Here is a 24,877-nt window from a genome sequence, read left to right on the forward strand (position 1 = left end):
TTCCTTTGTGTTTTTGCAACAAGTGAGAACACTCTAACAGGGAGAGGTTTCTGCTGGGAAAATTCCATGATCGAATTGACAGCAAGTCAAACAAACACTAAACAAGATTTTCCTAAACCCGTAAATACCAGCAGGCTGTTCAAAACATTAAGTTGGAGCTGAAATATAAAGAACACGATTTACAAAAGCTGTTACTGAACAGAACTATACGGAATTTCACTAATTCTGCTCAAAACTTACTTTTCACTTCTGATAGCCACATACATTATTAGCTTACCAGGCTAACCATAAGGTGTTAAAGTTTCCACACTAAGTGAAATGAAACATTTTTACATTATGTGTTAGCTTTATTTAAATGTGAAAGTCTGAAATGCAAAGAATGGGATGTTTGGCAGGAGGTTACATTACTATCAGACCCGATTTGACTTGGTTTTTATGGCTGTCAATTTTATTTTCAAAACCCAAACATACTCCATGAGTAGCTTATAGTATATACAAATCTAGATACTATATATATATAGAGAGAGATAGATACTATACATGCATTTTAGGAAATAATTAGTTAAACAGCCTCACTCACATGTCATCATGAAAGCTGATGGTAAATCTTCCCATTGGCTCAGGATCTGACTGACTACTGTGAGAAGATAGGGATGGAGGTGAACGCTTCTCTTCTTCTAAGTAAGATGCCCGGATATCAGAAAGTCTGTAAGGGTGGAGAGGGAAAACACAATGGTTCTGATAAGCATCTCTACTTCGTAATCAAATACAATTCTTTCCAGGTCTTCAGCAACTGCTAACCTCCCATGAGTTGAATTAATTGAATAGTTCCGCATTTTCTAGCCAATCTGTATTGAAAAGTATGTATTCGTACCTAGAATGTTCTCCAATCATCTGAAAATAGAGTCACAGAATCATTAAGGTTGGAAAAGACCACTAAGATCATCTAGTCCAATCACAAATCAGCACCACCATGCCCACTGACCACGTCCCTCTGTGCCACATCCACACAGTTCTTGAACACTTCCAGGGCCAGTGACTCCACCACCTCCCAGGGCAGCCTGCGCCACTGCTCCCTCTGAGCAGAAACATCCACCCTAACATCCACCCTGAACCTCCCTGGCACAACTTGAGGCCATTCTCTCTTGTACTGTCGTGATTACCTGGGAGAAGAGGCCAACCCCCACCTCGCTGCAACCTCCTTTCAGGGAGCTGTAAGTTGTAGAGAGCAATAAGGTCTTCCCTGAGCCTCCTCCTCTTCAAATTACTCAGACAAATACCACATCTCATTTTCTGTGGCTACTGCCACGTTTGGAATGCACACTTCCAAAGACAGGCCCTAACGGTCTGACCTTACTGCATGTTAAGTCACATGGGGACAGCAGTCATGTAAACACAGGTTTCAGTTGTTACTGTTGGTCCTAACCCTTGTTGAACAAATCATTACACGTTGTATTAAAATTTAATTGGTGTCTGTCACACTCTCCTTACATTACCCTTTCTAAAATGTGAGAGATTTAGGTAGGTTAACATAGTACACACATTTCTAAAATATATTCTCTGCACGACTAGAGTATGCTAAGGTAAAGAATGAATTAAACTCAATTGTTATCTTTTCGTTCTAAAAACTATATTACTCTTTTGAGGAATGACTTTAATGAAAAGTTAGTCACATTATGAGTTACGAACCTCGTCCAGATTTTTCATTGTTGATACAATCATACACTATTGATTAGTAAGTTTAATCATCTACTGAATAATACGTGATGATAATGGGTCAAAACCAGACAGCTGGTAAGATTATTAAGGAGAATTATTAAGTAGAATTAAACGAGGGCCTCACCTGCAGTCAGGGCCTGCTTTGTTCTTGGCAACAGTTGAAGCTGCAACAGGTAAACCGGGATTGGAGGTAATAGTGACATTTTCCACAAGGACGCTGGCACTGCTATTCAGTGAATTGCCCAGGAAGCTGGGAAACGTCTCATCGGCAATGTTTCTGAAGCTTTCCATCGCGCCGTGCAAGCTGCCTAAAGCAACACCCCGCTCGGAACAGAGTCAACCCTGGTCCAGCAGCATCTGGAAGTAAGAGCAGAACATATAGTTACCTAAAACGCAGAAACAATCTCACAAACGCTACTAAACACAGCGGTCGATACAACTTGGCGACTGACCCGCTCGGACCACAAACACGTTTCAGAGTTAATCACAATTCCCTCTCCCCAAACCTTCTGGGCGCTGTTGTTACCGCCCCTCGGACTTCCTAAAAAGAGCCGTTCCCTGCCAGCCGCAGCGCCGACGCCGCTTGGGGTGCCAGCCTATATTTAGCCCGCAAAGCCGCTTGGAGCGAGCCCGCCCTCCTGCATTCCCTCAGCAGCAGCCACCTGGGGAGCTGCGAACTCCGTGACGCGATCATCTGGGGCCACCGCTCGAGGCGGGAGGCCCCGGCCCGGCGCCCTCAGCGCTCCGCACGAAAGCTCACCGCTCGGACCCGTCCCGAGCCGCGCCCGGCGGCTCCCGACGCTCACCACCCCGCAGGCCGGGACCCTTCTCCCCGAAGCTAAGCAGCGGGGCCGCCTCCCGCCGCCCGGTGCCTGAGGAGGGGCAGCGGAAGGAGCCGGGAGCGAGCGCCGGACGCCGCCCAACCGCCAAAACTTCAAACCGCCGCTCGCGCAGGCCCGGCCCGGCCCGGCCCGGCCCCTCCGCACCACAGCGCCCCCCTGCGGGCGGAGAAGCTGCCCCCAGCTCACCTGGCGCGCAGCGGGAGCAGCACCCCCACGGCCCCCGGCGGGAAGCCCGCGCGCGCGCTTCGTCCCGCCCAGCCGCCAGCCAATCGATTGGGGAGGGCGGGTCGGGCAGCAGTGAGAGAAGGCGATTGGCGGCCGGGACACTCTAGAAAGTAGAAGGTTGGAGGGGGGAGCGCTGATTGGGCGAGGGGCGCGCAGCGCGGCGCTGGCCGCGCTGGCTGTTAGGCGGGAGGGGGGGCGCGAGAGCTGCCCTCACAGAGAGGGCCCTGCAGCTTTTCATGTTTGTTATAGGGATTTTTTCGTGTTGTACTGTTGCTATGTGAGACGCTTTATTTTTTTGAGGCTGGGTAGTAAGCAGATTCCATACGGTCCATGGAAGTTCTCATTTCAGTTTTGAAGCGTAAATGCCTCATCCTTTTGTAAGCGGAGGATAAGAAGGTCCCATTTTCCACACAAGCGACTGTATGCCTGTAGGATTTCAAGAGAGTGCTGCTGCTGTTCCAGGAGTTCTTACAGTGCACTTATTCTGCAGTTATATTTCTGGCCTGGGGATTGCAAAAACAATAGAACGACACTGTAAAATCATAGAATTATTAAGGTTACCAAAGAACTAGAAAAAGTTGTATGTGATGACTACTCATCTCCCATGTGTTAAATTACTTGAATAGTTTCACATTTTGTAGCAAATCTGTATATCAAGGTACACATATGTACTCAAAATGTTCTTCAGTCTTCTGAAAATAGAATCACAGAGTCATGTAATAGACTCATAGGATCATCAAGGTTGGAAAAGACCACTAACATCATCCAGTCCAACCGTCAGCCCGTCCCCACCATGCCCACTGTGTCCATCAGTGCTACATCCACACGGTTCTTGAACACCTCCAGGGATGGTGACCCCACCACCTCACTGGGCAGCCTGTGCCAGTGCCTCACCACTCCTTCTGAGCAGAATTTTTTCCTAATATCGAACCTAAACCTCCCCTAGCACAACTTAAGGCCATTCCTTCTAGTCCTATTGCTATTTATGCAGGAGAAGAGGCCGAACCCCAGCTCAGCACAACCTCCCTTCAGATTGTTGTAGAGAACAATAAAGTCTCCCCTGAGCCTCCTCATCTCCAGACTGAAGAATCCCAGTTCCCTCAGCCTCCCCCCATAAGACTTGTGCTCTGGATAACACAGCAGCATCATGATTTCATACTGTGTCAAGTTCAAAACAATCAAAATAATGACAGAAAATAAACACCTCCAGGCTACTGTGTTAAAGCAACAAAGCCCTAAAAGTCCTGAAGTTCAGGCTGAATTGTGCTGCAAGCACACAAAAAACGTGCAGGGTAAGGGTATCCATCCTGGGGGTTCTGCTATTCCAGGTCCCAGGCCCTGCATGTAAGCACAGTTCATAATCTTGAGTCACAGAACAAGAGAGATGAATAAAGACAAATTAGAGAAAGAGGATCTGTTAGTCAAGGACATGGAGGAAAAGATCCTTGTTTGGAGAGACATCTGGGCAAAATGGTAGGCAATGGAAAGGCATCAGCCGCAAAACAGAAAGAGTTCAGCTGCTGAAGTCAAAGTACTTGGCCAGGCCAGTGGAAACATGATTCATTTGCACTGAAAATGTGAACAGCATTTTCCCATCAGTGAGCAGGGTGACTGCAATTAATCAGGATATCTAACAATAATACATGTTCAGGACAGGAAAATAATGTGGCCATGTGTCATGAACTAACGGGTTACCCAGCCTGCGGGTGTATGGGCATCTTGACAGTGGGTTTGTGAAATTCCATAATGCACAAGGACATGGAGGCTCTAATTGCTTTTTTTCTTCTTTTTTTTTTTTTGCTTTATACATATAACTTCAAATCACCACTAGCAAGTATACTTATAATTAATAATATATCAAGCTATTACAAATTATTACCAGAAAATTAAGCATATTTACACTAATAGTATAGCAGCCATTAGGAATATCAGCAAGTATATATGTATGTATATCATATATATTATTAAATCTTATGGGTTACTACATATATATGTAAATCTTACAGGTTACTATATATATATACGTTAATTAATATACAAAACGTCACCTGTACTAAGCACTCCCCAAACCAGTCCCAGGTGTGGGGCCAATACACAACAGTCTCACTTCAAAGATAATTTGCATCACAGACCTTGGAGCCAGCTTGGAGTCAGCCAGGCATCCCCAGTGAGCATCATATTTGTTTAGGAAGTCCTGTAGGAAAAGCTTATGCATGGAAAGTTCCTAGAGAGAAAGGAGAAGCTCCAAGTCAATAGCACAAAGACATGATAGGGTGTAGGACACCATTACTTGGAGCAGCCAACAGATGCTGCTGATTTCTGTTTTTCACCTGAGACAGCTAAGGGACAGCCACATTGACTGTGCAGACAGGAATTATTACTTTTCCCAGACTATTCTTCTGTTCTTTCAGCTAAAACAGCCAATGGCAGTTGCCACTTCCTACTTTCTCAGGATGTTTCCCCTTTTTATCAGGCTATTCCTCACCTTTCCACTTGATAAGTTGCTTTTACAGTTCCTTGATTTTGCCTTTATGGAAGGTATCTCCAGAATGTCTACAGTTCTCAAGATCTTCCAAGAGCTCAGATGCACTTCTTTAGGATAGTTCTGGTTCTTAGGCCTGGTTCCCAGGCCAGCAGGCGTTTTCTTCTGTCCGTGTTTTCTGTCAGCATTTTCCCATTGCAGCCAGCTTGCCTTTACAGCTGCTCCCATTAACCATCCTGAATTAGCTATAAAAAAAAGACACAGACACCGCAACCTTACTTTTATTGATGGTTGCTTAGGAAGGAGCATTGGTTTTTTTTCCCTGATACAATAAGAAAAGTAGGAAAGTACAGACTAATTGCTGTATTGAAGGAAGTGACTTTTTAAAGGGCAAAGAGAAAATCTGCAAATGACTTAAACCTTCGAAAGTATATTTTGCTGTTTGCATATCCCGAAAGTTTCTTCTGTTTTAGGAATTAATTCCAGTCCAGTATAAGAAGGTTGTTTTATTTTGTTTTATTCACACAACTCAACTCATTCTTGTACAGAGGAATGTTATTATTTAATATCTCAGTTTTAGTCTTATTTTTAATCACATAACATTTCTGTTGTTTACCATGCAAAGTACAGCATGGTTTCAAGAAAAAAAAAGTAATTTCTTGATGAAAAGGCTTTTAGTAAACCTCCTCTTTTTTCCACAGTTCTATTCCTGCTGGCTGAAACATCTTGGCAGCCTACCTCTATGCACTGTCAGCAAGCACTCCATAACACTATTGCTACCTCTTATAGCTTTTAGTAAATTAAAACTAGATTCATCAGAGACAATCAAGAAACAAATGTGATGGATCTGAGCAAAATATGTGAAGGTCTTATGAGTGAATACAGCTTTTAGAATACAAGTGAAATCCAGAGGAACTTCTAAAGAATGCAGGTGGCCCTCTTGTTACCTTATGCTCGTGATCTAGTTTGGAAAGTCACAAAAGCCCATTCTGAAGCATGCAGTAATACCAAGAGCAGCCAGGAAATACACTGTTACGTTAGGTTTGTGTGGCACAGAGCCCATTTATCCCTCCTCCCCATACAATCTGCTGAACAAGCTCCACGTCACCCCTACAGTAATGCTGCTCCATAGAAATACCATGCAGTAACCGTCCTGATTTATCCTCCTGCTGCCTCACACCAGCCAGCCCTGAGTCAATGCCAGCATGCTGACCCACAGCCATGCTATTCCTGTGCTGACCCATCAAAAAGGAGGCTTTTAAGTCAAAACTGTTTCTTCACTGTCCTAAGTGAATTATTCAATCCCTGGAAACCCGAGGCTGTTGAAATTGAAATCTGACAACAGCCTCTGGACTGCTAACACATCTGTAAGAAATGTCAATGAGTACAGCGTGCAGTAGAAAAACGTAAAATCCAACTGTGCATCCAGAAGGGCATGGCTTCTTAGACCCAGCGATAGGAGACTGGACATCTGAATCCAAAATCTCACACTGGTTAGAAAACAACTCCACACCATTACAAGCAAAAAACATACTAACACACCTTTTAAAATAAGTTTATTAGTCAACCACAATTAAAAAATTTAAATATTTATACAGCAAGATGGAAAATTTTTTAAAGTAATCAAACATTCCAAATCACATTTTGCTGCAGTGTACACAGGAATGGTTTTGCTTCTTTTACAGGTTGATCCAACATCATCCTTTAGTTATTCAACCACTTCTTGAAGGTGTGTTTAATTTTGAGAATGCATTTCCCATTTCTCAGTGCAATATCTAAAAGAAAAATTTCGAGACCACGATAAACTGATTCCAAAAAGAAAAGAAAAAAAAAAAGAAAAACAGGGCAGGCACTTTGAAGTTGGCTACTCTGTAAGCAGCTCGTGGTTCACGTTTGCATGTGTTGTCACAGTTCAAAGGCTACAGATCAACATGTTCCTTTGATGCACACAAGTAACTGTTTCAAATATTGCAGTTTGTTTTGCAAAACATGCATGAAGACCCCAAACTTCGAAAATCTTCTGAAGGAGAAAAGGAACACAAAAGCAGCCAGAAACGGAAGCATTCACAAACATGAGGATAAGGCCCTTTAACGTTTATTAAAAGTAACATGTTAAACCCCTTCATTCTCAGGTAATAGATTAAGAGGCCGAGATACGCATCGTCTGCGAGGGTGAGGATACTGGAGGTTGGCAGTGTCAGCATCGCAAGAGTGCTCTATCAGAGGAGGAGGAGGAAGGAGCTGGGCGTGACTGGACCATCTCGATCCAGCCCGTGGGGAATCCAGAGGGGGAAAGAAATACCTGAAACAATTAAGACAGGAACAAAACACCAAAACAAAAACAAACAAAACAAAACAAAACAAAAAACAAACAAACAAAAAAAAAAAACAAGAAAAAAGAGAAAGGCAGTAAATACAAGGAGAACCAAAGGGGAGAAAAGACATGCTGGAAAACAAAAAAAAAAGCTTTAGTATATCCATGCCAAAACCAATAGAACATAATAGCAGAAATCAGGGCTTGTAATTCAAAACAAGACAAATCTGGAAACTGTTCTTTAAGGAAAAAAAGCACAATCTTTTTCCCCTGAAGCTCATAGAAAGAATACTGTAATAATAATTCTAGTACACATTTCACAAAATGAATAAACTGCTTTGGAAATCAAAAGAATTTTGTAACACAGCTATGAACATGCTTTCATTCTCCCAGAATTCCTGTGATCTGTTAACAGCTTCCAGTAACGCTTCATTTGCGACACAAGTTATACATTAAAAATCGCGTAAGTACATTTTCTGTGGATGCATCTAATTCAGATGAGCTTCACAGGACTTCCAGAATAGACATAAAAACATCATATCGCTTTTACAATACTTTAAATTTAATAGCATACATTTACAGAGGATAATTGCTTTCAGTGAAGTACAATCTTTGCGTGTATTTATGTATTTCTGCAAAATACTCAGGATAAATTTAAAATTCCTGGTGAATCCAGAACTGAGAATTACACCACTTCACGTCATTTTTCTGCCGTTTTTATTTGAACTTACCCGTAGTACTCGTGCGTTTTAGTATAACTACATTAGATACCTACAGATGTTTTCTAGATTGTTTACAGTTCTGTGGACTTGCCTAAGAGAACAGCTATACACTTAGTGAAATTACGGACAATCCACAACAAGCTGCATTTTGGTTTCAACTTTCATATGGCTCAAACGTTTGCATTTTTTAGAATAGTACGCTCAGAATTTTTGTTACTCCATGGAATCATTGCCACAGGAACATACAAACACATCAGAAAAAGTACGTGTCCCACTTAGGATGAAGAAAGCTCGACGGTACTTACAAAACACATATTTTAAGTCATATGAAGTTATAAACGAAGCAATACCAAACTATCAAAAGCTACCATCTGTACAATTGTCAAAGCACAATATTCTTACTCCTTTAAGACTAACAGTTGCATATATTACAAAGCAGTTACAAACTTTGATGTTAAGGAATCTCAGTCAGGTGTTAAACACTATGAAATGTAAAACACAGCAGTTATCAAAACAACTTTAATGAAAGTTACTTTAATGGTCACTTCCCTCCTCCCATCCCAACCAAGGACAAGATCCTCATTTTTACTCAAGAACTAGCTCATTTGACAAGTTTTTTTTAAGAAATTGTTCTGATGGAAGGTTTTTTTGGGGTTGATTTTTTTTTTTTAAACAAAAAGCCTCTCCTAGTATTTTTCTATCAGGAGCATCAACAGTATCAAACTGTGCGGCCTAGTACAAAAAAAGTACACAACGTGGTTTAAAAAGGTTTTTTGAATAGCGTTTAGTAGTTAGCAGGCTGCTGGTGTCTCGGGAGAGGTCAAACGGCGTTGGGGAGGGGAAAAAGGAGTTCATTTTCCATTCCTGTGTGCATGCAACAAGCAGCAAAACATCAAAGTTACTCCAGTTAGCTTGGTATCAGCTCTGCTTTCTGTTAAAAAGGACATAATACAGATGGAGAAGGGAAATTGTATCACAAATCCAGACACATATAATTACATCAGCATAACAATATCACCCTACCGACTCCTTTCCAACAGTCTGTATCATCCATTTAAAAACTATTTCGGCTGAGAACCCACTTTGGTGACCGTGTTCTAACAGTTTCCCAGAGACCCAGATGTGCCTACGCTGTAGCTGGTTTATGTGTTTAAACATATGAACACCGAAACATCACGTTTGCGGTTACAGACAAAGTAAATGGTGTCGCATACCAATTTAGTCAAATGTCAGTAAATAAATCTTTATTATAAATGTTAATGGCCAAAAAAAAAAAGGTTAGCTACTATGTTTACGCAGTTCATGCCAACGTGATTGCAACAGAAAACGTGTTAAGTGCACCTTAATATGAATGTGTCCCATCCTAGGATGCATTCTTAAATTCCACAGCCATAGACTTAATTCTGTAACCAAAAGTGAATCCCAATATCTAACTTTCAAAACACTGAGCAATGGAGGAAGTCTAAAATAACAGTACAAATTTCACTTTCATGATGGCTTACTACCAATATGAGATAGAGAACCACCACCACTGAGGTGGGGTGCGGTGGGGTGGGGTAGGGTTGTCTTTCTAGCAGCACGTCTTAGATAAGGAGATTATGGATCCACCCCCTATGCTGAAGAGATATAAAATGGCCTGTATCTCCTTCCTGCAGGAGCCCAAACCACTTACAGCTACATAGCTTTTGATATCCCATGTCCAAGACAGGAATGCATTCCAGCATTTTTTACTACACAATAAGTAGCACTCAGAACTAGATGACCAATATAATTTTGGCCTCCTTTCTTTTCGGAGGCTTGGCCCATAACCACCTCTTGCTCTCCATTTATCTTGCGAGGAAATGTGAATGCCCTTCTCTCCTCAATGGAGCTAGGGATCTGATTGCCATTCTGAACTGCCAGAAGTGCCTGGGGGTGTTAGAGGGGGGAATAGCAACACTCCAAAAACTATCCTAGTACTTTACAGATGAGCATTTTAAATTAAAAGAAAAATATTTGTATTAGTAGCTGTACATGGATGGAAATGAAAGCATCTGGGGAAAAAAAAATAAAGGTGGCCAAAGAACCTGGAAGATTCTGCTGTGGAATTCGGTCACACCAAGCCCTAATATAGCACACATCCTGTAAAACACTGTACTCACTCCACCTTACAAACACAGGACTCAGTAATTTCTAGAGTTTAGTGTACATAAATTAAAAACTGGTTTTGGTTAACGCAGTTTGATTTACCTGTTTAGTAGCAATTAATGAGGAATAAAAACATAACATAGAAAGCAGTAAGAATTCCATCTGAATAAGAAAACCCAACATTTTTACTCAATTGATGTTACACCTGCAAAAATGCAAGTAAAATAAACACCAGCCTATGATTGTTGAAGCCCTACGCTATGAAGTATCTTTTCCTGCTTCCCTTCTGCCACATAATCCCAGTCAAAAACAGAATTTGTTGCTCGTATTTTTGCTTAACTTTTACATATGCATCTAAAACAGAATGTCAGTTACAAAGCAGTATGATCAAGTTTCTCCTTGTTCAAAACTATTTCGGGAAAGTATTTTTTTTAAGAATGTGAAAAGACTAAAAGTGAAAACTGTTGCTTCCATTGCTTATTTATACAAAGTAATTCTTCCTACTACTAGCATAACAGACACCAACACAGAGCAAGGCCAGAATAGCTTGTAGGAGTATTCATGCAATAAATGACACTGCACTTTAAAAGAATATAAAACATGAAAATTAAGTGAAATTAAGAATTAGGAAGACTCAGAGAAGAAAGTATTTGCTGAGATCCAGTCTCTTTGCCAGTTAGCCTACCTGCTGGCAGATGATCCATTCAGTGAATTCTGTAGGCTTGTATTGGCTGAACCTAGAGAGGCGTTAAAAATTCCCTGCTGGGAACTACCATTGACCGGACTCCCGTTACCTTTCAGTATACCAGTACACTTCCAGTTGTCCATGTAATTAGCTGCAAATACATGTAGAAGAAACTGTTAGTTTAGATTCTGAAACTTAGCTTTCGTGTAGTTACGATATTCCAACTGCTACACATCTGGTGCGAATTAGAAGTGTACTTCAGCACCAACACACATATTCTGAACAGCTGAGTATCTCGTCCTTTAGCTGCTCGGCATTCTGTGCCTACTCATTGTTTAAACCTCTGTTTCGTTCAGTAGTAAGAATGAGTTTGCTTTATCCTTAATGAAAAGCTAACTGAGAAACTACTGAGAACAGATGAGGAAACTGCCACTGAGTTTTGTTGTCAATTCTTGAAATTCAAACAGAAAAAAAAAAAAGCTCAAGGGGAAAAAAAAAGCCAGACTGCCTGAATATTGTTTTTAACAGAATACAGTATTTATGGGTTTGGAAGCAGGCAAAGACAACAATTCAATACAAGTTAGCTCTAAATAGTGACAATTTTACATAGCTGTGATCTGGTGAAGCAACTTGAGGTTATCAAATATAGTACAATTACTCACAGAAACCTAAATGATTCCCGTGTTCCAGCACATGATTTCCTTTTTCTGAAATATCAGTGTAAAAATCTATCATTCACAGACCTAAAAAAACTTTCACTTCAAAAATGCTTCCTCAAATACCTTCAGCATAGCACAAAGCTGATACACTTCAAGCAGAAGTCCCCCAGAGTTCTTACCCTTCCAAAGCCTAACGCAGCCGTCGTCGCCGGAGGAGGCCAGCACCGTGCCCGTAATGTTCCAGCTGACTCGCCACACCTGGGAATTGTGATTGTCAAACTGCGCCACAATATGAATTTCAAATTTTGTTAATCCTCCAGATGAAGTCAATTCTTTCCTGTTAAAGAGAGACGTGACAGTTTTGCACACAACTGCTCACAGTTCTGGCTTGAACACAATGACAAGAGGACTATATTCTTCAAGAAATTTACTTAACAGCTATAAAATAGATTAGAAGTATTAAAGAGATATTCAGACAGAATTGATGTCTTGCTCACAATCTTGTCATCTTAAAAAATCAAGCTGCTAAAATAAATTGAATTGCATCCTTTGCATCTCAGATACTACTAAAGAAAGTCTCTATAGTGTGCAGCATATAATACTCAACTATGTTCCAGTCTTCCTTTTAAGCTCACCTTAGAGGTTTTAGTGTGAAAATTCGTACATCTTTGGTTGCTACAGCTAAGATGTGAAAGGATCTCCCCAGATTTGGGGCAAAAGCAATATCGTGCACAGGATCTGTGACTGTCATCAGAGCTTCTGCTTTTGCATATTTCCTGTAGGGCAAGAGAAATCAACCTTTAGTGCCATTAAAATTGCCAGGGTCACAAATTACGCAAAGTAGACACAGCAGAACAGGGGAAAGGGGGTTAGTTAGTACACATCATGATGCAAAACTAAACGTATTTTAACATAAATTACATTGTAACTAATAATTACAAGCTGATTCCTTCAGAAAGTGAATACATCAGATACATTAATTACTAATGTCAGTACATGAAAATCACAGAACAAAGCAAAGATTCCAGTACAAAGAACATTTCTGCCTACAGACAGGAGAAAGAATTAAAAAATTCTTTCATTCGCAAATCTGAAGAGGAATTTCTACTCCAGAAACTTTACTAAATATTTTGTGCTTGTAAGTAGACTGCTACCTGCCTCCTTCACTGTGTAACAAATAGATTTCATTTTCTTATTTACCACAAGGTAAGTTACAACGAATTTTCTGTATTGTTAATCCACAGAGAACACAGTCTGAAGCCAGGCATAAGCTCACAAAACACCCTGGCTCCATTCACACAGCAATCATACTGAATGAAATACAACACCTCTGTCATCATTTAATTGATAGTGGTTCTGCATGCATTTTCTAGCTCTGAATTCTTAACTTAATTCCAAACTGCTACTGAATGCTACTAACTCACAGGACTTCCTGTCATTATAAATACGCTCTTAGAACCATATTTATTGTTACCTTGAACAAAACAGTTCAGCATAATTCAAACTTCCAACTTCAGCCCTACTGATTCCTTGTGCAAAATTAAGCACAAAAATTAGCAGAAGCGTAAAAGCAACTCTCCCCTTTTAAATGCCCGTAGGAACACTGGAATTTCTGTGCTGAGACAGAACAAAATGATCAAAATCTGCCATTTTCCTTGACATCTGTTAGCATTCTCAGGTATCTCTCCCATCCAAAGTCTTAGGGACAAATTGAGGAGTATTATTATTTCCCACTCCTCTCCAAGAGCAACAACGGGAATGAAACAGAAGGCCATACATCACAAACTATTCTAAGATCCCACAAATATACTGTTATTTAGCATACCTGGTATTTTCATTGTATTCATAAATTTGAACTTTAGCCAATATATTTGGACTGTTGTCATCACTTCCTACGGCTATCATCGGAGAATGTGCTCTGGAGCTAGAAGTAAAAAAGATAAAAAAACCTGTTACTAATTATTTCACGAGCCACTTCTAAAATTGAAGACTTGTATCTGTAAAGACAGCAAAAAGATTGCCCAGAAAGAAATACAAAGTATTATTCGTGGTTATCAGTACTACCTCAATTCTGTTGTCTTGAATGTCTACCTCATACAACAAATAAAGATAAGCCATTAAGGAACACAATTTGGTAATTTAAGTTCAGGACAATGCATGCCCCCAGACATCAGGATTAAATTCATATATGCATTTGCAGTGAAGTATTTGCTCTAAGGAACACGGCAGAATCTGCATCCAATGTTGTACTCTCAGTGACTGACTTAGGGGGATTTCATTCAGGTTTTGGAAAACCAATTACAAAAGGTAAATGTATACGAGTACTAGCTTTTAAATCAACTTTTAACATAACTCCCTAGGGTGATGTAGAGATAAAGCTTGTACTCTGGACCTTTAGGACAGATTACTTATGTATTCTTCAGGGTGGGGATAACCCAACCATCACAGTCCTCTGATCTCTTTCTGTCCAAGCAGGTTAAGTAAATCACCGAGCTCCGAAGATGAAACTGAAGGAACAATACCACCCTTAGACTTTGTGTTAGCAAAACCTGTGGTTCCTAGCACTGCCAAGGATGCATGCAAGGTTAGAATCATCTAAATTATTACCAATTGCAACAACTTTCCGAAGCAAAGACACGGGAATGGTCCCTTAATAAACACTCTTCCTTAGGAAACTCTCGGTTAAGTTTTGTGGGATACAGAAAGCATATCGCAGTTCTTAGCTCGTTAATTACTACTTGTAATTAAGCTAGGAATACAACCTCTCAGGACAAAGAAGGACATTCCATAACATTTCCCCGAACTAACACTTCCAGAACTAACTCTTCAGATCTTCTGCTTTTGCAGTCATAGAGCAACACCTACAGTTTTACTAACATACCTTGAAGGATTCCATGAAATGCAACTGCAGCTTAGCTTACATGAGATTTCATGCTGCAGTGACCACTGACTGAGATTCATCACATCCGGGGCTTCATAAATCCTTACAACTCCATCTGCTGAACAAGTTGCTAACATAAGACCCATGTGCTTGGGAGCAAACTTCACATCCGTAACAGACGTCCTACTGTCTACCAGAGTGGTCCTCTTAACCTGCAAAGAAAGGCAGAAATTCTTGGAAGTCTCCATCAGAAATTCATTTCCTCATCTGCTGGCTTTTTTCCCCTTCCCCAGAAGCTACTGAAAGTCTGACAATACCATGTAATAGCATCACTGATCTCTTCCATCCAGAACTAAAATAACTTTCTATACCAACTTAATAGGAAAAAAGATTACTGCACTGGTGCCATTTCAAGCAGGGACATGCACACTGTAATATCAAAGTACTGACAGCAACAGAGGTTGTTCAGATTAGACTCTTCAGAAAAAATATGGACCATAAGCATAAAATACAAATGTATTGGCCACAGGCAGTTTGAAAATGTCCTCTTCATACATACTGGTGACAGCATCAACTGTGATCCCTAACAACATTGCTTTCTAATCTCAGCACTACTGAAGTTGACCATGAATCATTTCCTAACAGAAGTGTCTGAACAAGTACTTCTGAGAAAGGAATGGAAGAATACAGCAGACATTTGATAGGAAAATTATCTAGAGTGAAAAAGAACAATTTTTGTTCTAAGCTTTCTCTTTTCCTGACAAGAAAGTATGAGTTTGACCTGAAAACTACAGATCAGAACAGCCTCCTGCACATGAAGTCAGCTCTCATACCCGCTGGGTGCCAGAGGTCCCAACAACCCAACTCTCCCCAGTCACACACTTTAACATCGGAAAGCTTTAGTGGAAAGTAGAAAATTGCAGATAACTTAAGGCATAATACAGTATCGGAGGAATAGTATATCAAGATCTATAAGATCACACACAATGAGCATCTGCAAAAAATCTGTTTAGATATAGAAATTTCCTCTGTGAAATGCTACCCAGAAAATCTACTTCTGAGCAAAGCGTTTTATTCCCCAAGCCTGAGCTACTGTTTCAAGAAAAGGAATGGCACAAGATGGTTTCAGATGAATAAAGAATAAAACACCTACAACTTGAATTCTACTGCATATGGGATTCGCGTCTGCAGATTTGCAGAGGAATACCTAAAAATACCAATAGTAGTGACACTAACAGGCCTGAATGTTGCCATTTAGCTGCCTGTCCACATGTCTTGAAAGTACTCCTTCTGTATTGGAACATTGCCACAGATTACCAAACATAAGACAGTCAAGGACACTTTATATTAGAGAAGGAAATTTGGTGCATTCTGTTTCCGGAATAGAAAATATGTGGCAAACTCAGAGGTGTGCAGTAAATGGTATTTACAACAACTTAACGTTCAGTCTTCTGTGTAATTCTGCAGTTCAAACAGCTTAAAGCTTCAGCCCAACACAATAAGGAAACAAATCAACGAGGCACAGCAGATCTGTTTGCACGGGCATATGTAAAAACTGTAATGAATATGTTAAAATCTTACCCAGTGACTCTGGCCTCGGAGTTTATCATTGGATTCTCCCACTATTTCTTCCCACACAGCCGCTGTTCTATCAAAAGAGCAGGAGGCCAGGACCTGCCCAAACTCAGGATGGGCCCACGTCACACGCCACACAGAGCCGCTGTGCGTCTGGAAGATAACACACAATGCTACAGTCCAGAGAAACACGTTATTCCAAGAGATCATGAAGGACTTTCCATACGTTTTCATGACTTCCCGCTGCAAAACAGAAGTGGTCTGAAGTAGCGTGAGCGCTCCTGTGGAGCCTACGTTCTTTTACAAAGTTCAAAGCAATGGCTGAATTTGTTTATTTCTGTAAAGTTTTGCTGCTATTATTTAACTGCTAAAAGGTAATAAAGAGCATTTCTAGGTATCATTCATTACTCCTTTAAAACTCTAAGTTCCAAAAAAATACTTGCCAACTAAGATTCTATCTTGACACAAGATATAGCTCTGTTTCACATTTTCAACTATTACCATGCCCATTTCTAGCTTGCCTGTACCTTTCCAGAGCATGTGTAGAGCACTACTTATCTTGTCCTTCTTCAGAACATACTCCTCTTTGATACCTTGTCATTGAACGCTGCTTTAGCTAGAGAAAGGGAATATAGAAGCTTCACTTGCACTCCCCTTTATAAAGATTACTGTACCATGGTCCCATTACATACAAGCTTCAGGACAAGTCGGAAGCTGAATGCACTAATTACCTACTCTAACGAACTACAGAGCCTCCACATACAGTCCTCAGAAAGGTTATGGGCAAAAACCACAGAGGTCAGTTACAATCTTCAACAGCCGTGCCTCTTCCTTTTTATCCCCCCAGCCAACAAAATACAAACAAGAAAATATTCAATTAAAAGCAAAAGTACTGCTCGAGCACACACTTCCACTGTATAAAAATAATGTATATTTCTACAAAAAAAAAAAAAGAGAAATAACAGTATCATTGGGTAATGGCTATTAATACAAACCTTCCAGCTTGCAGTGCAATGCCAATCCCCATTTTCACTTTTGTCCCAGACCTGTTGAAAAATCAGAACACAATCATACAACTTGTATATAAAGGGTACTACGTAGTAACAAAAAAAAGCCATTAGTAAAAAAAAAAAAAAAAAAAAAAAAATTACCACTGAATGTTTTCATCTGAAAAGCTCTGTCTGGCGCAGTACACAATTATACTACACTTTGACAATATCCCTCCTACAGGCATGAAGAACAGGCATACACCTGCAAAATCCACTGTCACGTGAAGTCTGTCATTTTTAAATAACGTATTACTCACAAGGAGACAGATTACGGCAACGCTCAATACTTCACTTTGACCTTATATCCCAGGAGCAAATCACTTTGTTCTGCTGTAGCAGTCCCACAGTCCTGACCACGGTACAAGATTAGACGTGGTTCCAAAACCCTGATGTGGCTCCTGGCTGTCACCCTCAGACAGAATAGAACAGTTCTGTGGGAGAGGACCTAAAGAGATCGTGGAGTGTGACTGCAAGACAAAGTAATGCAGCAGAGAAAACAAATCTAGTGGTACAAAGAGGGCTAAAAGATCTTGTTTTTGCTCCTAATATTTCTAAATTGATTTATTAACCACATACAAGTAACGTAACCTCCTTTTCTCTAAATGTATCACCCTGATGACTTTTTTCTGAAAACTTGTAACGGAAGCCATGAATGTTATCAGCCATGAAACACTGCAACTTCTCCCCAGCTACAGTTCTGCAGGGTCCATTTGCTGTAGATGGGACCTATATCAAATATAACACAGCTGTAAAACTTCTTAAGAGTCTCACAAAGGCCTCTGTTGTAATTGGAAAGCTGCATTACGTTGTTAAAGGTGTGGTTTTTAAGTTCTACCTAAATCTTGGTGTCTTTCTTCTTAGGCTTCAAATTTTACATACTTAGTCAGATCAAAGGCTACTGGCTTACTTCTTGGGACTGGGTTGGTTTTTTTTCCTGTTGCTGTTGGTTTTGTTTGTTTCTTAATATGTGATCACAGAGAAGAAACTGTTTGCTTGTGTACTGGCTTCACACGGCAGGGTTCTGGTAGTGGGGATGCTGCAGGGGAGGCCTCTGTGAGCAGAGCCCAGCACTCCCCTGTGTCAGATCAGAGCTCCAGCAGGGACCCACCGCTGCCAGAGCTGAGCCGTGAGCGACGCTGCATGTGCTCTGGGAGAGCAGATTTAAGGAAGGGAAATAATGCCACGGAACAGCAGCTGGGAGAGAGGGGTGAGAGACGTGAGAGAACGGCCCTGCAGGCACCGAGGTCAGTGCAGAAGGAGCTCCAGGCACGCAGCAGCAGCTCCCTGCAGCCCAGGAGAGGCCCACGGAGGAGCAGGCCGCCCCCTGCAGCCCCTGGGCACCGCACGGAGCAGATCTTCCCGTGCAGCCACGGAGCAGCAGTGGGTGAGGCCTGAAGGAGGCACAGCCCGTGGATACCCTCGCAGGAGCAGCCCGGGCCGGAGCTGTAGCCCGTGGGGAGCGGCCCGCGGTGGGGCGGGAGGGCTAGGGGAGCTGCCGCCCGTGGGGCCGCATAAGGCAAAGCCAGCCCCGTAGCACGCCGGGGCCGCAGCCGGGACTCGTGCAGCCGACGCACCGCGGCCCCAGGCTCTGCCCGCCATGACCGCGCCGCCCGCAGGCCGCGTGCGACCGCCCGGCTCGCCTGGCGCCGCGCCCACCTTGACGCTCTGGTCGCTGGAGCAGGTGGCCATGCGCCGCCCGTGGAAGTCGAAGGAGACATCGTGGATGAGGTCGCGATGATCCGCCGCGATGCTGCGCGCCACGAACATCGCGGCGCCGCCCGGCCGCCACGCTCCCTACACTGCGCGTGCTCGACCACGCCCGCCCGCCGCCAGGGGGCGGGACCCCGCGCGGGGCGGCCGCGGTCGTCCTTGTGCTTCGGAATGCTGGCTCGGGGTCGTGCGGTGTTGGGCGGTTGCACGGGAGTCCCGGGTTGAGTCGGGGGTAGGCTGTGGCTGGGCAGGGTTTGCTCCTTCGTCTCTTTGTAAGGGCAGGTTTAAAGCAACCGTTTGCCGTCGCACCGTGAAGTACCATCCGCCCGTGAGTGCCTGCCGCCGGCAGGGGGCGGTGTGCAGCCGGGCAGAGCGGCCGCGGCGCGCTCCCTGCACGGGTCCGGAACGAGGCCCGGTGGTTGTTGGATACCTGCAGGGAGGTAGGCTCCACAGCCGCTCTGGCACCCTCACTGTAAAGAAGTTCTTCCTCATGTTCTAATGGATCTGTGTTCCAGTTTGTACCCGTTGCGCCTTGTCGCTGTGCACCACCAAGAGCCTGGCCCCATTCACTTGACTCCCACACATGAGGTATTCATAAGCACTGATCAGATCCGCCTTCAGCCTTCACTTCTCCAGGCTGAAGTCCCAGCTCTCTCAGCCTTTCCTCATAAGGAGATGCTCCATGCCCCAGTTATCTCTGCGGCCCACAGCTGGACTCTGTGTTCCCTGACTTACTTGAATTGAGGAGCTCCAAACTGGACACAGGGCTTCAGATGTGGCCTCACCACAGCAGAGCAGAGGGGGAGGATCACCTCCCTTGACCTGCTGGCCCCATTCTTTTTCATGCACCCCAGGAATCTACTGGCCTTCTTGGCCACAAGGGCACACCGTTGGCTCATGGCCAAACTGCTGTCCACGAAGACACCCAGGTCCTTCTCCACAGAGCTCCTCTCCAGCAGGTCACACCCTAACCTGTACTGATGCATGCGGTTATTCCTCCCCAGGTGCCGAACTTTACACTTGTCCTTGTTGAACCCCACCAGATTCCTCTCTGCACAACTCTCCAGCCTGTCTGTTGAATAGCAGTGCAGCCTTCCAGTGTGTCAGCCACTCCTCCCAGCTTTGTATCATCAGCAAACTTGCTGAGGGTGGTCTCGATCCCTTCATCCAGGTCATTGATGAAGTTGAACAAGGCGAGAATTAGATTACAGTGTTGGAAATAACTAAAAGCAGACATGCTTTTTTTCATTTCGTAAGTCATTAATAACAGCTTAGTGAGAGCGGGACAAAACTGTCAGTTTCATAAATACAGCAGATGCATTCCAATCTAAAAAAGAGGCATTTGGATATTCTGGGAAATGAAGCAATACTTATTTAATTATTTTTTTAAATGGCAAGACCATCTCCAGGGTTAAGCATAAGTAAAATAAATTTTGTGGAATTAGATAGATTTAATGGAACCCTCAGGAAGACTTCAGATTATATAAAAGAAATTGGTTATAAAAGGTAACATACTACATCAAAAAAGGGGTTTTCCAATGATGCAACATTCATCAGTGACCTGGATGAAGGGACAGAATCCACTCTCAGCAAGTTTGCTGATTATACGAAGCTGGGAGGAGTGGCTGACACACCAGAAGGCTTGCTACCATTCAGTAAGACTTGAACAGACTGGAGAGTTGGGCAAGGAGAAACCTGGTGAGGTTCAACAAGAGCAAGTGTAGAGTCTTCCACCTGGGGAGGAATAACCACATGCATCAGTACAGGTTAGGGGACTGTGGGGTCAGTCGGTGATATGTGAGTGAGTGAGGATGGCAACATTCTCACCTTGGTCAGCAAGAAACCATGGGAGAGGTGAACAAGCTCGGAATAGCTTTTTTAGTGTAATTTTACCACCTTATTAATGTTTGGTTAGGATGCTATTAACCTATCAATTAGCCTTTTCTCAATTTGCGGAGGCAAAACCTGGAAAGGAAGCCCAGGCAAAGGGATGACCCTGTACTATAGAATGATTAACTCTCTTCCATCCCACTAATCAGGATTTTAAAAATATGACCATGCATCACTCGAGACAAAGGTGTGCACTATCTGACTTTGATTCAACATATAATTCTAATGTAAAATTCTAGAATATTGCCCAACAGTTTTAAGGGAACTGATATTTCTGGCTACAGCTGTAAATATTTTGTTCCATAGAGAGAGCTAACTTTGGTAGTTTATTTCGCTTTGCGAACAGGTGTTCCATTTGGGCTCTGTATAACGCACTGGCCATGCGGATGCGGTGTACAAATGGAACAAATCCTGCAGACCCTGAGAGCAGGAGAGAATCTGTGATGGATGAGAGAAGAAAAGTGCACTTTGAAGCAGGGGATGCCCTGCTGGCACTGCCTATCACATCCACCACCAGCATATTCCTTCCTTCTCCTTTCCGGTGGTTTGCCGTCTCTCAAGGGGCAATAAGTAATAATGCACTAGCTTAGGGAGTTTCTGCTTCCCACTTATGGGATTATCCAAAATGGATGTCTGTGGGTGTGTGTGTGTATGTTGACTAAAACTCTTAACCCTTTGTGCTGCTCTGAGTGCATAGTTTGCTTGCCTCTGCTCCTGAGACATCCTGTCTCTCAGATCCAAACGTACCCTGAAACAGCACCGCTCAGCTTTAGCCACACTCACCAAGTGAGGATGTTAGCCAGCTAAGGAAAGTAATGCCCCTAGTAATGCCCTAGCACACTTGCCCACTAATACCGATTCTATCCAGCATGCAACTTTACAAAGTCGTGCAACCATTGATTTTCTATTAGCCCAAAGGCATGGTTGTGAGCACTCTAAAAGCATGTGTTGTACAAATTTTAGCGATCATTCAAGATCAATATATCAGAGTATACAAAAGTTGAAGATTTTTTTCTAACCAGTTACAGGTAAACACAGAATGGGACCCTCCTGGATTCTTTTCCAGGTTGCAGAAACTTGGGCCATGGGCCAAACGTGTTTGTTCTTTTTAATGGGTTTAACAGTTTTTCTTGTCATTATGCTATGTTTGCCTTGTCTCTTTTCTTACTGTCAACGGTTTACGGGCGTTAGGCCCGATTCCATGACGAAGGGGACGGGGGACCCACAGGCCCACGTCCCGTGAAAAGGGGAAAGGGGAAAAGGGTAGGGAGATGGCCCTGAGAGCAAAGAACAGCGGCAACGATCTGAGGAGAAACAAACTAATTTACTAAATAAGATATTGGAATGCAAAACAACACACTATAATACAATATAATTACAATTTAAGCTGATAAATCCAATACAGAGAGAGAGAATGTCCCAAAATCAAGGTAGGCCTTACTCTACTACCGACGATAGGACGGCTGGAGAGCGAGGTGCTGCCAAGACGAGAGACGGGCGGAAAAGAGACAAGGTCTCGTGATCTGCAAGTTTTTATACTGTGAGCTTTTATCTTTTCCCTCCAGCTGGAAAATGGTAACAGAGAAGCAAAGTACCATGGGGACTGTAGTAGTCCTTCTCTTCTGAGAACCAGGTATATCCACTACATGATGTTATGATGTGGAATACCAATAACAGAAAATCACAAAACCATGACACTTACGTTTAGCATGTTGTCAATCGAGGCCTTGATTGGGTTATGATGATTATGTTATTTATATGATTAGTGCTGTTATTGTATAGAATAGTAATAGTTTGCTAATAAACAAAAAAGGGGGAATTTTGGGGATACAAGAAAGACTATTCAGAGCAGAAGTTGTGGAGCAAGATAAATGGCATGAGAAAGCAAGGCTGAGAACCAAGGACATTTCCAGAAGAGAAAAGCAAAGGGAACGACTCATGGCTCTGACTGGATAAGTGCCTGCATGCACTGCTAAGGAGTGTTTGTAGAATGCTTTGTTGACATGTAAAGGCGGATGGGAAAGTTAGAAGAGGAAACTTGTGAATGTATATAAGGGATGTTAGAACCTGTAATAAACAATTTGGATCGTTCACATCTGAGTTCATGCCTGGTTGCCACAGGGGATGACCTGCTGGAGAGGAGCTCTGCAGAGAGGGACCTGGGTGTCCTGGTTGGCCATGAGCCAGTAGTGCCCTTGTGGCCAAGAAGGCCAATGGTATCATGGGGCGCATGGAAAAGAGCGGGGCCAGCAGGTCAAGGGAGGTGATCCTCCCCCTTTACTCTGCCCTGGTGAGACCACATTTACAAAACCGTGTCCAGTTCTGGGCTCTCCAGTTCAAAAAAGACAGGGATCTCCTAGAAGGAGTACAGCAGAGGGCCACAAAGATGATTAAGGGCCTGGATCATCTTCTGTATGAGGAAAGGCTGAGTAACCTGGGTCTGTTCAGCCTGGGGAAAAGAAGACTGAGAGGGGGTCCGATAAATGTTTACAAATATCTAAAGGGAGGTGGGAGGCAAATGGGTGAGGCCAGGCTCTTCTCAGTGATGTGTAATGACAGGACAAGGAGTAATGGCCTAAAACTTGAACACAGGAAATTCCAAACAAACATGTGGAATAACTTCTTTAAGTAAGGATGACAGAGCACTGGAACAGGTTGGCCAGAGAAGTTGTGCAGTCTCTTTCTATGGAGATTCAAGACCTGTCTGGACACCTACCTTTGTGACCTACTGTAGGGTAGCTGCTTTAGCAGGGGGTTGTACTTGATGATCTCTTGAGGTCCCTTCCAAGCCCTGATATTCTGTGATTCTGTAACATGAGCATAAGATACACAAGACCACAGAAGTCTTGACATCCAGCATATTGTATTCAATCAAGTGTAAATAAAGTGAATACTGTCTGTAGTTTGAACGTTTTACTTCCTCACCTCGGTTGAATGTAAATCTTTGTTATTGTGTTGCCTACTTTTAATCTTGTGAATAAAAAGTTTGATTTCTTTTTATCTTAACTAGGTGAAATTCAGAGTGAATCCAAGATTACTTTCTGATAAGACATTGGCCTTTAAAAGGTGTATCAAATTTAGAAAGCAAAGTACTGAGTGCTAGCTGGTAAGTGCTGTAGCTCCCTGTCCTGTTCCTAGAGCATCCAGAGGGTGGAAGTGGCAGAGCACAAATGCACAACACAGACTACACAGCAGTGGTACAATAGCAATGGCCAGGAGGACAGAAGCACCCTCAGTTACTGAGGGCAACCAGAACACTTCGTGCCATGTAGCAAGATAATGGGAGGCATGCTTGTACTTGGAGAAACCTCAGAAAATTTGCAGTTTCCAGTTACAGAGCCATAAATTAGGACTGAACTATCCACTAACCTCAGTGCACTTAAAATTGCAGCTTGAGCTGAGCAGTAGAGAAAAACATTCAATTCATGGCGATGTCTGAGGCAGAAAAGTCGGTGGTATTTCCACTTTGTTATTTGCTAGATCACATACAGAGGAGTGGCATGCTGAATCAGGACAATCTTGATACTTATTTTTGAACACTTGAGCACATTATTATCTGTAGATTAAATTAAATTGAACCACAGCACAGGAGAAGGAAGAAAAAATATCTCTAATAAGGTTAGTTTTTCACTTTTGACACTGTAGGCTAACTTCATTCTCAAGTTGACTGAATAAACCTGCATAACTTAATTTCAGCTGGAAGTTCAGTAGAACTCTATTTACATCTGTAGAGATACTCAAAGCAACTGCTAATTGACACCACCTTACATTTAAAGAAAATGTCCTTAGTGCTTTCCTTTTTTCACTTTTGATTACTTTCCTCACGTAAAAAGCACTTTTGCCTATAGAGGGAGATTTTAAAAGATACCAAGGCCTACCAATAAGGAAGTAAATTATGCACTAAATGCATTAAGAATGCTTATGTAGAAATATATACATTCCTATTTATGAAGGAGAAGAACCCTGTCTTTCATGGCTATCTCTGTCACGTGCTTCA

General features: G+C 42.6%; 2 protein-coding genes across 9 annotated transcripts in view; both read right to left on the reverse strand.

Annotated features, from left to right (window-relative positions):
- CEP192 (centrosomal protein 192) overlaps positions 1 to 2,850 on the reverse strand; it is a 59,816-nt gene extending 56,966 nt beyond the window's left edge. For 4 of the 7 annotated variants that reach the window (XM_021387659.1, XM_021387661.1, XM_021387660.1 and 1 more), the window contains exons 1-3: positions 2,748 to 2,850; positions 1,844 to 2,076; positions 581 to 706 (exon numbers count right to left, since the gene is read on the reverse strand). In XM_021387659.1, the coding sequence (XP_021243334.1) occupies positions 581 to 706; positions 1,844 to 2,010 (293 nt within the window). In that variant the 5' untranslated portion in view covers positions 2,011 to 2,076; positions 2,748 to 2,850. Of the gene's footprint in view, positions 1 to 580; positions 707 to 1,843; positions 2,077 to 2,171; positions 2,312 to 2,479; positions 2,692 to 2,747 lie in introns of those variants that run through there. The other 3 variants (XM_021387657.1, XM_021387656.1, XM_021387658.1) reach the window with 3 other exon arrangements.
- SEH1L (SEH1 like nucleoporin) lies at positions 6,808 to 19,109 on the reverse strand. 2 transcript variants are annotated; one of them, XM_021387817.1, is made up of 9 exons: positions 18,937 to 19,109; positions 17,227 to 17,277; positions 16,238 to 16,384; positions 14,657 to 14,868; positions 13,601 to 13,699; positions 12,411 to 12,551; positions 11,955 to 12,112; positions 11,117 to 11,267; positions 6,808 to 7,570 (listed from the first exon to the last, which is right to left on the reverse strand). In XM_021387817.1, the coding sequence occupies exons 1-9, from the start codon at positions 19,045 to 19,047 to the stop codon at positions 7,381 to 7,383; spliced, it is 1,260 nt and encodes a 419-aa protein (XP_021243492.1). In that variant the 5' UTR covers positions 19,048 to 19,109; the 3' UTR covers positions 6,808 to 7,380. The 2 variants fall into 2 exon arrangements, with proteins under 2 accessions (XP_021243492.1, XP_021243493.1); XM_021387818.1 differs by lacking the exon at positions 6,808 to 7,570 and adding an exon at positions 8,286 to 9,235.

Source organism: Numida meleagris, chromosome 2 (assembly GCF_002078875.1).
Source record: "Numida meleagris isolate 19003 breed g44 Domestic line chromosome 2, NumMel1.0, whole genome shotgun sequence".
Taxonomy (NCBI): Eukaryota; Metazoa; Chordata; class Aves; order Galliformes; family Numididae; genus Numida; species Numida meleagris.